General features: G+C 47.7%; 1 protein-coding gene across 1 annotated transcript in view; it reads right to left on the bottom strand.

Annotated features, from left to right (window-relative positions):
* COPS3 (COP9 signalosome subunit 3) overlaps positions 1 to 12426 on the bottom strand; it is a 30093-nt gene extending 17667 nt beyond the window's left edge. Inside the window, exons 1-6 of the mRNA XM_082859941.1 lie at positions 12334 to 12426; positions 8239 to 8368; positions 5741 to 5853; positions 5600 to 5649; positions 3946 to 4038; positions 2323 to 2502 (exon numbers count right to left, since the gene is read on the bottom strand). Coding sequence (XP_082716067.1) covers positions 2323 to 2502; positions 3946 to 4038; positions 5600 to 5649; positions 5741 to 5853; positions 8239 to 8368; positions 12334 to 12388 — 621 coding nt within the window. The 5' untranslated portion in view covers positions 12389 to 12426. The remainder of the gene's footprint in view (positions 1 to 2322; positions 2503 to 3945; positions 4039 to 5599; positions 5650 to 5740; positions 5854 to 8238; positions 8369 to 12333) is intronic.
* Positions 12427 to 14475: the final 2049 nt, after the last annotated feature.

Here is a 14475-nt window from a genome sequence, read left to right as displayed (position 1 = left end):
CTGCGTGGCTTATGGGATCCCAGTTCCCCAACCAGGGATTGAACCCAGGCCCTGGGCAGTGAGACCACGGAGTCCTAACCACTGGACCGCCAGGCAAGTCCCATAAATGGCTTCATGTAGTCTTTCGTGAGCAGCTTCCAGGTGACATTTTCAGGGCACACCCTGCAGTGGCCTGTGTCAGGACCTCATCTGTGTCATGGGCCAACAGTGCCCCACCTTCTGTGTACTCAGATCCTCAGCTGGCGGGCGTCTGGCCACGTGAATCATCATGGTGCTGTGAACATTCATGTATGGATCTGAGTGGACATTTGTCTTCACTTCTCTCGGGTGCAATCCTGGGAGCGAAGTGCCAGGTCATTTGGAAGTTGTAGGTTTAACGTTTTGAGGAAGCGCAGAACTACTTGCAAAGCGGCCACACCACTGTGCACCCCGCTGGCAGTCACGAGGGCTCTGATTTCCCCACATCCTCATCGACACGTTACTGGCTCTCTTTTTAACTTCAGCCATCCTAGTGTGACTTGATATCACACTGTGGTTTTGATTTGCATTTCCTTGATGACTAGTGCTTTTAGCCATCTGTCTATCTTCTTTAGAGCAATGTCTATTCAAACCCACTGCCCATTTTTAAAATTTTATTGAGTTTTAAGACATCTTTGTATATTCTGGATGTAAGTCTCTTATCAGAAATGTGATCTGCCAATATTTCCTCCAATCCTGAGGCTGCCTTTCCACCTTTTTTCACCTGGATTCATGAGGGTTAAGAATTCAAAACTATCACACCCAAATCAGCCCTAATGTTCCAAATCAAAATCCAAGCCACTGAGCCTACAAGGCACTTCTGAGAATTATTCAGCGGAAACACTCATGCAAGTGCAGAAGAACACAAGTGCCACGATCCACACGCAGCACTGCTTTAATGACGAAGCAGCAAACCTGCTTAGAGTACCACGCCGACCGGGGGCTAGCGAACTGCCAGGGCCACATGTGGCACGGGGTAAGAGAAGGAGGCTACTTTCACTCTTTACTTTATATAATGCTGCGTGATCTGAATGTTTTTCACTAAGTGCATCCTTCTTTTGGATTTTAAAAAGGCAGTAAAACAAAATCTGTGTCACCTCCTGAAATTAAGGTACTAATACTACCTGGAGCTGATGTACATCATGAAGACACAGCGCCATGAAGTAGACTGTCACTTGGGCTAAAGAAGGACTACGTGGTTTATCAGGTAAAAGCCTTCTAGCTGTAAACGTAAACATGCTGTGTCTTTGACATTTCAACTCTCTGTGACAGACCGCGCACCTTCCTGCCGCGCGCCCATGTCTCGGCACCCCCAGACCATCGGCGGGCTCATCCCACCTCTGCTAGGCTGCAGAGCCACCGCGCGTTCAGTCGCTGCGGGTGTGTGCTCGCAGTTTTCTGAGGAACTGAGATTGTGACCGTACGGTCAGTGTAGTCCCCTGGAAGGTCCTACCTGACCAGTCACGTCCTTGAAAGATATCGCCCCTGCCAACAGCACCTGCGGTCACCCTGCCCTAGGCCCCCAGCGATGCTGGCCAGCTCCCGCTCACTGAGGCGACACCCACTCACAGGTCTGTGCGGGGGCTTCTACAGCACCTCAAATACACCATGAGCGCCTCTGAGGCTTGCAATGTCTTTTATTACCTGAACATGTGCTCTGAATGAAACAACTTATGGACATCTGGCAAATTTATCCTAAAACACTGGTTGTAGCCAGTACTGTACTGTCTATCTTTGTTAGACCCTGAGTGAAGCTGCAGAGCTGCGCAATATGTCTCATTACACAGACACAAAGGTGGGAGGCACTCTTCACTGTGTACTCCTTCACACCCTTTGAATTACAGACCAGAAGAATGTTTCATTTATTAAAGTAACAAAAACTCGGGAGTTCCCTGACAGTCCAGTGGTTAGGGCTCAGCGCTTTCACTGCTGTGGCCCTGGGTTCAATCCCTGGCCGGGGAGCTAAGATCCCACAGGCCACGCGGTGCAGCCAAAAAAAACAATGAAAGAAAGAAAAACTTAACCGAACGTCACATCTGGTTTCAGAACAAGAAGATGCGTCAAAGGTCACTCGGTTCCATCCCTTCCCCACACACAAAGGAAGCTACAAAGTCAAGAGACACGCACAACTCAACCCAAACCAGACGGGGGTCGTGGCAAAGCCTGGTCGGCCTGCCCCACAGTGCCCATCCCTCCCCTGCCCTGCGCCCCTGGCCACAGGGAAACGGCCTCTGAAAGGACCCTCCCCTGCAGCTCCAGCCGCCAGCCTGCAAGTTCATACGCCCCCGGGGGAGCGCCGACTACCTGCTCGTAGAAGTAGAGTGCCCGCTCGAAGTTCTTCAGCCCGGTGTAGACCATCCCGCCGTAGTAGTAGTAGCACAGGAAGTGCTTGGCCTCGTAGGCCCCGTTCTCTTTGCAGATGTCCACCATGTCCACGTCCAGGTACGGGAGGGCGGGCTTAAAGCACTTCGCCAGCAGACACAGCTGCGGAAAAATTGACATGAAGCCATCATTCTAGGTGCACTTCGGCTTTAGCAGAAAGAGCAGATTCCGCAAAGTTCTAGAAAATAACTGGCTTTACATTTTATTGACTAAAATGATCTAAATGTCAGCACGTTATTCCATTTTCTTAGGCATTCAGAATACAATAGCATTTCTTTAGAAAAGACTAACCAGCTATGACATAAAGGGCTCCACGTATGAAGCAAAGTCCATCTATTTACAGATGAACGACAAGTGTGACCTTTTCTCTTCACTGACATGGTGAAGTAAGAACAGTTTCTCTCCAATCACTGCTTTTCCATGTCTGAACCCTTCAGGTAAGTGTAGGGAATGTGCAGCTCAAGAAAGCAAGATCCAGCAAAGTTCTGTGTCTGGGTGATGCGGCACAGGGCACGCACTGTACACCTGAGATCTGCAAACTTTACTGTATGTACGTCACACCTCCATCACAAAAGTTTTTTTAGAAGAAATAAAGAGGGGACTTCCCTGGTGGCGCAGTGGTTAAGAATCCGCCCGCCAATGCAGGGGACATGGCTTCGAGCCCTGGTCCGGGGAGATCCCACATGCCGCAGAGCAACCAAGCCTGCGCACCACAACTACTGAGCCTGCGCTCTAGAACCCGTGCGCCTAGAGCCCGTGTTCCGCAACAAGAGAAGCCACCACGATGAGAAGCCTGCGCACTGCAATGAAGACCCAACGCAGCCCAAAAATAAATAAATAAATAAATAAAGAGAAAAGAGAGCACGTCTCCATGTGAAATTAGAACATGTGGTTGAAATAATCCACATACCATGCTATTCATTAAGGAAACAACCTAGATACCCCACAGGGACTGGCTAAACCCATGTTATGGAATTCTCTGCAGCTGTAAAGCACTGACATGGAATCATCTCCAAGGCACAGTAAGAAAAAAGCAAGGTACATAAGACATTGTATAGATTAGCATTTGTGTTTAAAGAACTAGAGAGGACAAATATAAACATATCTGCTTATACGTGCATAAACCATCTTTGGAAGGATGCCTAAGAAACCACTAATTCCAGTTTCCTTTGGAGAGAAGGGATGGGTGGCCAGTCAGCAGGTGGGAGACGGGCTTCATTATATACCCACCGCCCTTTGCCATCTGGGTTTGGAGTCACACAAAATAAAATAAATACATGAGCAACACTCTGAAGTGTAAGAAGTCACCTGGTTCGTCCTCAGGTTCCAGAGCTCCTCACTGGGATTGTTAAGGTCACAAGCGCTACTCACCCCACCTGCCCCCACATCACGAGCTGACTAGCTGGGCCTCAGTCGACGGTTTGCGCTCAGTAGCCCCAAGATTCCCTTCCCAGCAACAGGGGCAGCTACACATTCCGAGGCTTAGAACACAGCGCCGTCTTCACCAAGTCCAACCGTGACTCGGGGCAGCCCCTCGCTGCTCACCTGGCAAAGGTCAGCATGGACGGAAGTCAACTGGTTTGTGTTCATCTGCATCTTGTCAATGGCCTGCTTAAGGACGCCGATTCCGCGCAGGGGCTGTCGGAAAGGACACCTGTCAGCACGCTGGGTCCTAGGCTGTCACTTAGAAACGAAAGTAACATACTGATGGGCTCTTCTAAACCACAAGAGGAGGGTCCCACAGCCTCTCACGAAACTTCTGTCCCTATTCAGTCAGAAAATGTTGTCTTAAGCTGTTTATTGTGATATGTAGAGTAATTCAGCACAACTTTTTAAATCATAAAGCTTTTTCTAATTATTGGAGATCAATAATCAAAAGCAACATTACACTCTCAAGAGTTCATTATACTTACAGCTAAACAAAAATTTTACAAATTATTTACAACAGATGAGACCTATGCTTAGGAGACTGAATTGTGGATAAGGACGTTGGCATTGTCCCGCAGGGCAGTCTAGGTGTCACCTGTAAATTCTCTCCAGCAACATCTCTTACCTGGTGGTAAACTGCTGTTGAGAGTGATACCACAAGCCCCTTTTACAGCACAAGGGGCGCCAGATGGCAGTTCCAAGCACAAACGGACCGTTTTCCTGCCCTGACCATGAATAACAAGACCAAGAACCACACGAGGTGCAGTCAGCTTCTGGAGAGGAGGTGTGACCATAAAATAGCTGAGGAACTTAACGTGTTTTTCAGTAGAGACTGGGGTTAGCCAGCTCCCTCAAACAATACCTGCGCAGTGCCCCCCAAAATGCCAGCTGGCTCTTTGTGCTCAGCCTCTTTTACACTAGTCTTAAAGTTGAATTTCAAATCAAAAAGAAACTTACAACCTGTGTCAGTATCACAAAAAATAAAGAGTTTACCAGATTAAAGGAAACTAAAGACACACAACAATGTAATCCAACCCGTGGCCTGAGACTTTTCTGTTCTAAAAGATACCCGTGAAACGGCTGGTAAAACCGGGACCAGGTCAGATTTGCTAAAGGGGTCGGTCAGTGCTCATCTCCTCATGTTGGTCAGTGTGCTGCAGTCACGCAAGAGAACGCCTTAATTTGTCCTAATTTCTAGAAACACTCGCTGAGGCACTCAGGCATCACATCTGCAACTTTCTTTCCAGGGCTCAGGAGAAAGAGAAAAGAATGAACAAGTACGGTAAGACGCTAACAGCTGGGGGCTCTGGGTGTAAGACGCTAACAGCTGGGGGCTCTGGGTGTAAGACGCTAACAGCTGGGGGCTCTGGGTGTAAGACGCTAACAGCTGGGGGCTCTGGGTGTAAGACGCTAACAGCTGGGGGCTCTGGGTGAAGGGCACTTATGGCAATTAAGTATACTAACCTAACAACTTTTTTGTAAAGCTAAAATTATGTCATAATTGCAAGTTAAAAGGTTTAACAAACAAAAAAGCGGCATTTTACAGCACAAGGGTGCTAGAATGGCAGTTCCAAACACAAGCAGCAGCCTCCCCCTTGAGGCACCACTTCTGTGGTCAGAGTCCCACAGTGGATGCTCTGAGCTCTCCACAGCGACCACGTACATCCGAGCATTAGGGTCTCAACACCAGGCTGGAACCCTTACACTCAGCGCACTGTGCAGGTTAGAGGCGTGCGAAACAGAACTATAAATCCTCAAATAACATTCTTACCTGTTTTCTTTCCACAAGTGCATTTGTTAGCTGATGGCAAAGCCCAGCAACTAGACACAACAATAATAAAATATTGAAAATATAAATGACTACAGGGCAGAATACATTCCGTGGAAAAGAAGAAAAAGCTGCTCCCCTTACAGGTGTCTGTTGCATAGCGAATGTGCTCCCCGTTACAAGTGCTGATGAAGAGCTGAACCTGTGAGAACAGCGTCTCGAAGTCAGGAACGCTGGGCATAGAAAACTTCACAAACCTACAACACAGAGAAAAGAAGCAACTTGTCCTGGCGTCTCACAGGGAAACGGAGAAGTCCGTCCGTCCGTCTGTCCGTCCTGCCTCCAATGCTCTGTGAAGTTAAAGGAGTCACAGTACTTTTAAAAATGAAGAACTGGAATCTGTGAGATTCTTCCGGCCTGGTTCTCTGCACAGTCAAGACACAGAACATGGACACAAATAGAGGTTAAGAAAAATATGCTTAAAAAAGAACAACTTTTACCCAGAGCAGTTAGGCAAGAAATAAAATGCAACCAAAAAAGAACCTTCAAAAAAGAAACCTCCGTCAAATGAGGCCAAATATCAGGTTGTCCCGATACTCGTGAAGTAACTGAATACAAACTCATAACCAAAAAACTTTAAAAAGAGATTTCTTTAGCAGTCCGATGTGCTCAGTACTGCTGTATTCGCCTAGAAACCCACTGTGGGCTTTGCCTGCCTGAGCAGAACACACTGAAGCTATGGGCTGGCCGGAGGCCACGGCAGCGGCTCATGGTCACAGTGCTGCCCCAGGACCCAGGGGATGCTGGGTGACCTGGGAGAAAACCTAGCTGCAGGGCAGGCCCGGAAGGAGTGGAGCGCTGAGAAGAGGGATGACTCAGGCAGGCGGCCCGTGCCGAGCCACCTGGGAGATGATGCCACCAAGTGCCATCGTAAACACCAAGGGGGGTCGGAGAGGTTTCGAGGGAGGAATCACATAAGCTACCACCACTTAGGCGCTGCTTACACGTAAACTGCAAGCTCTTCTTTAAATAGAACAAAAAACTGAATGGTTTAAACTCATTTCAAGAAAAATCAAATGGGTATTATTGCCTAATGACAATTTCTCCATCTTTCAATCTGTACTTCCATCTATATAGTATTACTTAACAATGCCACCTTACATCTGTAATTACACTTTCCAAGTATCAAAATGTGTCCAAACAATCTCATTTGGGCTTCACAATAGGTCAGTAAGGCATTGTGATTTCCATTTTATAAATAAAAATATGAAGCTCAGGGCCTCAAACCTCATAATCAGCAGAACATAGATTCAAACCCAGGGGACCTGGAAACAAGGTCGGGGCTCTTCCCAGGTTTCCTTTAACTGATATACAACGTAAAACGCCTTCTAGTTTCAAACAGCTTCCACACACATCACCTCACTTGACATGCGCATCCGCGTATGCTGACGTGTGTACAAATCATGCTTTCTGTTCTTTTAATCGGAAACCACAGGCGGCAGAAATCTTCCCCAGCCATCCCAACCCACGGAACCTCCTGCAGCGGAGGCCCTGCTCCACATCTGCATCGTCTGAAACAGTGGCTACAGGCAGCTCCTGAGCCCTTGGGGTGTGGCAAGTGCAACTGTGGAACTGGACCTTTCACTTCACTCATCCATAAAGATTTACATTCAAACAGGCACATGAGCTACTGGCCGCCCGTGTTCCGACGGCACCTTCCTCCTGACGCATACCTGTCTCAGAACCTCAGTGCAAGTGGAGCCAGACCCTCACTTTAGGTCAATTTCTTCTCGGTTTACTTACATTACCTCAACTTTCATAACAACCACAAAATCCCGATTTATAACACTACAACGTCAAGAGAAAAGAATTCAACTGTCAAAGACGCAGAGTCACAAGAGTTCAACAGACCAATTGAAATAACGTCTATTTAACTTGGCCCTAAAACAGCTTAAACTTGTACAGCAACTATAGCTTTTTTAAAAAGGGGAAAAAAAAACCAGCCTCAATTTGTCTGAAGGGAATTGGAAGCCAGGCTGCTCTGGATCACTGGTAACTTCCCTCGGTATAGCCCCTGTGCCCTGTTCTGTCACTCTTCCCTCTTTTCTTTCTAAGTTAGAAAATGGGGAGAATCCAATGGACTACGTGAATAGAAGTACTCAGATAAACGCAAACTACAGCGCCCTCAACTGAGATGGCCATTCATTTTTTAAAATACATTTCAAAATGTGTATAAACTTAAGAGTTTTAAAAGATGATAAAACAGAACAAAATATAAAAGCACCTACTGTATAGCCCAGGGAACTCTACTCAATGCTCTGTGGTGACCTAAATGGGAAGGAAATCTAAAAAAGAGGGAATATATGTATAGTTGATTCACTTTGCTATACAGCAGAGACTAACACGACACTGTAAAGCAACTATACCCCAACAGAAATTAATTTTAAAAAGTAAAATAAATAAAAATGAAAGCAATGATTAGCCGCATCGAGTTAAAGGTAACTACCACAACGTGACTTTAGTTGTGCAAAAGAGCTCACTGTCATTTCCAGGGCTTACTGCATACACCAAAAACCCCCAAAGCCAGAAAGTGCAGCGCCGAGGTTCAGCGTGCACAAAATCATAGAGGAAAACGCCCTTACAGAACAGCAAGGACTCCCAAGGAGTGCTCCTGGACATCCAGAGCCCCGAGCACGGTGTCCAGATGGGATAAGTTCTTCGCAAGGAGCTCCCCACTCTTGTTGATCAGTTCACAAAGCTGAGTCATTTGCCCTGGAAAACAGGAATAACACTATCATTCAGTTATACCACTAACCAAACCAAAGGAGGTCAAATCCCAGACTTCACACCTCAGACCTGCAGGTGCCTGAGGGTGATTTCTTCTCCTTCATTTCGGACGAGGACCCAGAAGGGCCAAAGACGTCTTGCCTGCAGCCTCAGCACTAAACTTCCCACTTTCCTCTGGCCCCTGAAGGTTTCCCCTTTTCTCCACTCTCGCTTCCAGTCCCCCAAGCCAGCAGTGTTCACATCACCGCCAGCACCGCCGCACCGCCGCACCTCCAGGACTATGACTTCACCTTACGGCTACGCCTCTGGGTCCACTCCTTTCTCTTCCTCCACCTTCCCTCAGATCCCCACCATTTCCTGTCTGGACTCCACCGTCTTCCAAGTGGTCTGCCTCCTTCCATCTCTCTCGTCCAGCCCACAGCCCACGCTGCACCTGTCTGACCTTTCTGAAGTGCAACTCCCATCACACCCCTCCAAACGCCCCCTCGGCCCCGCCTGGCCTCCTGAGCCCCCCCTCACACACCAGCGTCCCCGCTCTTGCCTTAGGTCTCTGCACGGCTGCTCTCCAAGCTCAGTGCTCCCTCGCGACTCTTCCACGACCCCCACGACCCGACTCACTCACGTCAAGGGTCAGCCCGGGCCCCCCTCCCACGGCTCTCTGTCCTCTGTGCTCTCTGCATCCCCGGGATCCTGGTGTTAGGTCATTCACATGAACTCAGCAGGAGAGTCGTCCCTTCCCCAGCTTCAGAATGCAGTGCTTGCCTAGCACCCAATCAATCAACAAGCAGCTTGCTGAATTAATCTAATTGATCCACCAATCTTTCCCCAATACCACAATATTATGTCTTAACAACTAAGGTACAGAATCTAATTAGGCCAGAATTGGACTCACCGATTTCCCCCCAAGGAATTTTCTTTTTTAATTGAGATATAGTTGATTTACAATATTATATAAGTTTCAGGTGTACAAGATACTGACTCACAATTCCTAAAGGTTAGACTTCATTTATAGTTATTCTAAAATATTGGCTATATTCCCTGTGCTGTACAATATATCCTTATAGCTTATTCTATACATAGTAGTTTGTACCTTTTAATCCCCTACCCCTATCTTGCCCCCTCCCCTTCCCTCACCCCACTGGTAACCACTAGTTTGTTTTCTATATGTCAGTTTCTTTTTTGTTATATTCATTAGTTTGTTGTATTTTTTAGATTCCACATGTAGGTAATAACATGCAGTATTTGTCTTTCTCTCTCTGACTTACTTGACTAAACATAATACCCCCGAGGTCCAACCATGTTGTTGCAAACGGCAAAATTTCATTCTTTTTTATGGCTGAGTAGTATTCCACTCTGTGTGTGTGTGTGTGTGTGTGTGTGTGTGTGTGTGTGTGTGTGTGTGTGTGTGTGTATACACCATATCTTCTGGATCTATTCATCTGTTGATGGACTCAGGTGCTTCCATATCTTGGCAATTGTAAACAGTGCTATGAGCACTGGGATGCATGCATCTTTCCAAATCAGTGTTTTCATTTCCTTTGGATATATACCCAGGAGTGGAATTGCTGGATTGTATGGTAGTTCTGTTTTTAGTTTTTTGGGGAACCTCCATACTATTTTCCACAGTGACTGCACCAATTTACATTCCCACCAACAGTGCACGAGGATTTCCCTTTCTCCACATCCTCGCCAACATATGTTATTTGTGGACTTTTTGATGACAGCCACTCTGACAGGTGTGAGGTGGTGTCTCATTGTGGTTCTGATTTGCATTTCCCTGATGATTATCAATGGTAGACTCACCGATTTTAATGGGTTATTCTGATGACAGACACCACGGCCACACTCTACTCCCACATCCTACCAGCTGTTTTCTGGTGACGGTGGAGGGTACACATAAGTCCACGGGCATTAACCTCTCAAGTTTCCTCCTCAACAGTTCTCTTTCACATTTTGAACTTCAAGCTACCCATACCAGCTATTTCTATTTAGTAACTGAGTGATTTTTCCTATTAAAAAATACTTAGGAAAAAAAAAAAAAAAACAACACTTAGAGGCTTCCCTGGTGGTGCAATGGTTAAGAATCCACCTGCCAATGCAGGAGACACAGGTTCGAGCCCTGGTCTGCGAAGATCCCACATGCCATGGAGCAACTAAGCCCATGCACCACAAATACTGAGCCTGCGCTCCATAGCCCACAAGCCGCAACTATTGAGCCCACGTGCCACAACTACTGAAGCCCTTGCACCTAGAGTCCACAACAAGAGAAGCCATAGCAATGACAGTAGCCCCCGCTTGCCGCAACTAGAGAAAGCCCACGTGCAGCAACGAAGACCCAACGCAGCCATAAATAAATAAACAAATAAAAATTTACTAAAAAATAAAATAAAATAAATTTAAAACTTTGAAAAACACTCAAATGGTATAATGCTTAAAAAATCCAAGTGACTGTAGCCAGGAACTCTGATAATTTCTAGAGCTTCTTACTATACTTTTAAATTTTTACCAAAAATAAACATTCCATTATTATCACACTCACTGCAAAACAATAACAAAGAAAGTCCATTAGGTATCACCTTTCACGGTAATAATACTAGTTGAACTGGGAAATATCAATACCAACTCATCATCATGTTGTTAGAGATCTCACTGGCAGGAATGAAATAGCTTCTTTGCAGTGATTTGAATCACCCACAATTAAGCATTTCAGTCCATGATTTTCCCCCAATTAAATAACCAATCCTGAGATGAGACCTAAGAGAAATGCTGGGTCACCCTGAAATCATAAGGCAGTCACTTCGTGCAGGCCAAGGGGAGACACACCTAAGGGCCACAGGGTGCGTGTGAAATGAACCCAACCAGATGGGGGCCAATGAAACGTCCTCTAATCAGAGAAAGCTGGGACATTATGCCATTCCCTTCACTTAAGGTTCATGGGAGAAAATTCTGAATAAGAGCTGAGGAAACAAGCTCATTAACATTTGCTATTCGGGGAGCATGAGGCACAAGCACGAGGCACAGGGGCACAGGCACGAGACACAGGGGCAGGGCAAGTGTCCTGTGCCTCTCTGTCCGGCACACTGCTCCTAAAGCAGCGACTTGCACAGAGCGTGTGTGCAAAGCTTTCAGATAAGTGATCCTGCTTGATGCTCACGACCACAGCCCTAGTTCTGTCTTGTAAATAAGGATACTGGCCCGGGGAAATTAGGCGGCTGGCACACCGAGCGACCGAGACAGGACTCCAGCCCAAAGCTTCTGGGCACACGGAACCGCGGGAAGGAGAAACTTAAGTCCGTGGCACGAACGAACGCATGGATTGCTTCTTCACGCCTAGAGAATATGGCTCACCTGTGAAGCCAACTCCTACCAGTAACGAGAGAAACAAGACAGAACCGCGCCCCACACCTGAGCAACCTCGGGGCAGCGCCTGCCCACGGAACTCAGGAGAGAAGCGTGCCTACCCAAGGTCACGCAGCTCCTGCAACTTTAACGGTTCCTCCCTCTCAGTCCTGACAACTCGGCGGAGTAGGGCCATTTCTATTCCACGAATGAACAAACAGGGTGGGGAAAGAGGCCTTACAGCAGCGGCCAACTACTCTAATTCTGAGCCCAGGGCTCGATACGCAGGTGATGAAACGAACGAACCAACTGCATGAAAATTAGGAAGAAAATTAACAACGGTCACAACTCCGCCCTTAAGAGGGGAGCCTGGAGCCAGGGCCCCCGGGGGACGTGCGCGCCAAGCCGCGAGGGGCCCCGCCACGCGGCCAGGTCGGGAGGGGCCGCCGGGAGCCGAGACCGAGGGGGCACCGACGGCGGGGGGCGGAGGCCGGGGGTCGGGACCAGGGCGGAGAGGGCGCCCAGCTCGCGCGCTCGTCAGCCCCGGCCCAAGCGCCGAGACCCCCGGGCCAGCCCGGACGCAGACTCGCGGACTGCGCCCACCGCCTCACCTTGGGCCGAGAGCTGGCGGACGCTGTTGACGAACTGCTCCAGGGCAGACGCCATGTTCCCGGCGACCCGGCGGCGGAGGCGGCGCACGCGGGACGAGGACCGGCGACCCACTGGAGGGCCTCGAGGGCGATGACGTCACTTCCGCCGCTCAAGCACCGCGAGATCTCACCTACCTGGGACCCGGCTACTGTTTCCATGGAATCCGCTCTAGGGATGCCACGCCGGAAGGCAGCTTTCTTTCCCTTCCGTCTTCGTTCTGTGCACACGCGAAATCGCTCCCTGGATTTAACGGGGATGGTGGGCAAAGGAAGGAACTGAACTCCTAGTTAGGCACATCCTTTCCGGATTTTGTTGGGAATGGCTGTCCCGTTTAACACCTTGCCAAATCCTCCAAGCCCGGCTTAATTGCCACCTCTTCCCTGAGGCTTTTCCTGCGGGGTAGTAGTCCAGCCAGGCAGGCAGCATGCGGTCAAATCCCTTGTCTACCACTTAGTAGCTCTGTGACTCTGGGCAAGTACCTTGGCTTTCCTCTGCCTTGTTTCCCCATCTGTACAATTCTCACGGTAAACCACGTAAAATACTTATGGTTGGAGGGGAGTGATGTGAAGTGGGGCTGCTGCAGGATAGACAGGGACCACGTCAAGTAAGCTGTGTTAAAGATACTGGACTTTTCCCCGAAAGATTGGGACGCCACGGAGAGTTTGATGCAAGAGAGTGGCATGATCAGACTTGCACTTAGAAAGGGCTGTCTGACTTTACATGGATAACCTCAGAGAATCATTTAGGAAGCTATTACAGTAGTCAGTCGATATGAAATATAATAGTAAAAATTGTACCTTGAAATAGAGATGGAAATAAATTGATGTATTTGGGACAAGTATAGATGAATGACTTTAACACTTGTACTCTAGGATGGAGCTGTCCCTGAATGCTGTATGGCAACATTTGGTCCTCAAACAGAAGACAGACATTTTGAATTATAGGACACATTCCCATGGAAGTACATGGATTTTAATAAAAGCCAAAAATGTTGTGAGAAGTTAAGCACTACAATAATTCAAAATAGCCACAGCTACTAGTCATACTTTAAATTTTGTTGCCTATTTAGATTGTGGCATCTGTTCTCAAAGTGTGGTTCCTCAGCCCGCAGCATCAACGCCACCTGGGAACTTCTTAGAAATGCAAATTCTTGGACTCCACTTTAGACTTACTACAAACTCTGAGGGTGGTGCTCTGCAGTCTGAGTTTAACAAGCCCTGAAGGTAACCTTGATGCACACTAAAGTTTGAGAATACCTGCATTGTGGCAAAGAGGAGCCAGGAATCAAATCACACTCATTTCAAAACTGCTAAGGGGCATCCCACCCTTCTCTCTTCCTCTCAAGAGTGAAATGACTGAAGGAGATGTGGTTAGAGGGATAACCTTGGATATATTCTAACTATTTTTTAAGCTATTCATGTGTAAAATCCAGCAATTAAGTTTATTTTTAACTATTTTTTATAAATCTATTTTATTTATAAATCTATTTTTGGCTGTATTGGGTCTTTGTTGCTGTGCGCAGGCTTTCTCTAGTTGTGGCGAGCAGGGGCTACTCTTTGTTGCGTTGCGTGGGCTTCTCATTGCGGTGGCTTCTCTTGGTGCGGAGCAGGGACTCTAGGCACGCGGGGTCAGTAGTTGTGGCTTGGGGGCTCTAGAGCGCAGGCTCAGTAGCTGCGGCGCACGGGCTTAGTTGTGCGTTCTTAGATGTGGGATCTTCCTGGCCCAGGGCTCGAACCCATGTCCCTTTCATTGGCAGGTGGATTTTTAACCACTGCGCCACCAGCGAAGTCCCCAGCAGTTACTTGAGACACACCTTACAACAAACAGCCACAGCAGTGAGTGGAGATACCACATTTAACTATCTGTTTTTCATTCTTTGAATACACATTTACTTTGTCTCTGATATGTGTCCAGCCCTGTGCCAGATGCCAGGTGTATATCTGTCATCAAGACAAAGTTCTTGCGGCAATGAAGCTCTGGCTGTAGGAGTTACACACAAAAGCAAGCAAACAAAATACTTTCAGCGAGTCAGTACCTGTTATGAAGAAAATGAAACATGGTCATGGGGTAGAGGAAGGTCAGGAAATGCTTCCAAGATGTGA

The sequence above is a fragment of the Leucopleurus acutus genome (assembly GCF_964270905.1).
Source record: "Leucopleurus acutus genome assembly, chromosome: 19".
Classification (NCBI taxonomy): domain Eukaryota; kingdom Metazoa; phylum Chordata; class Mammalia; order Artiodactyla; family Delphinidae; genus Leucopleurus; species Leucopleurus acutus.
Note: the sequence above shows the minus strand (reverse complement) of the source record. Positions and strands in the feature narration are given on the sequence as shown.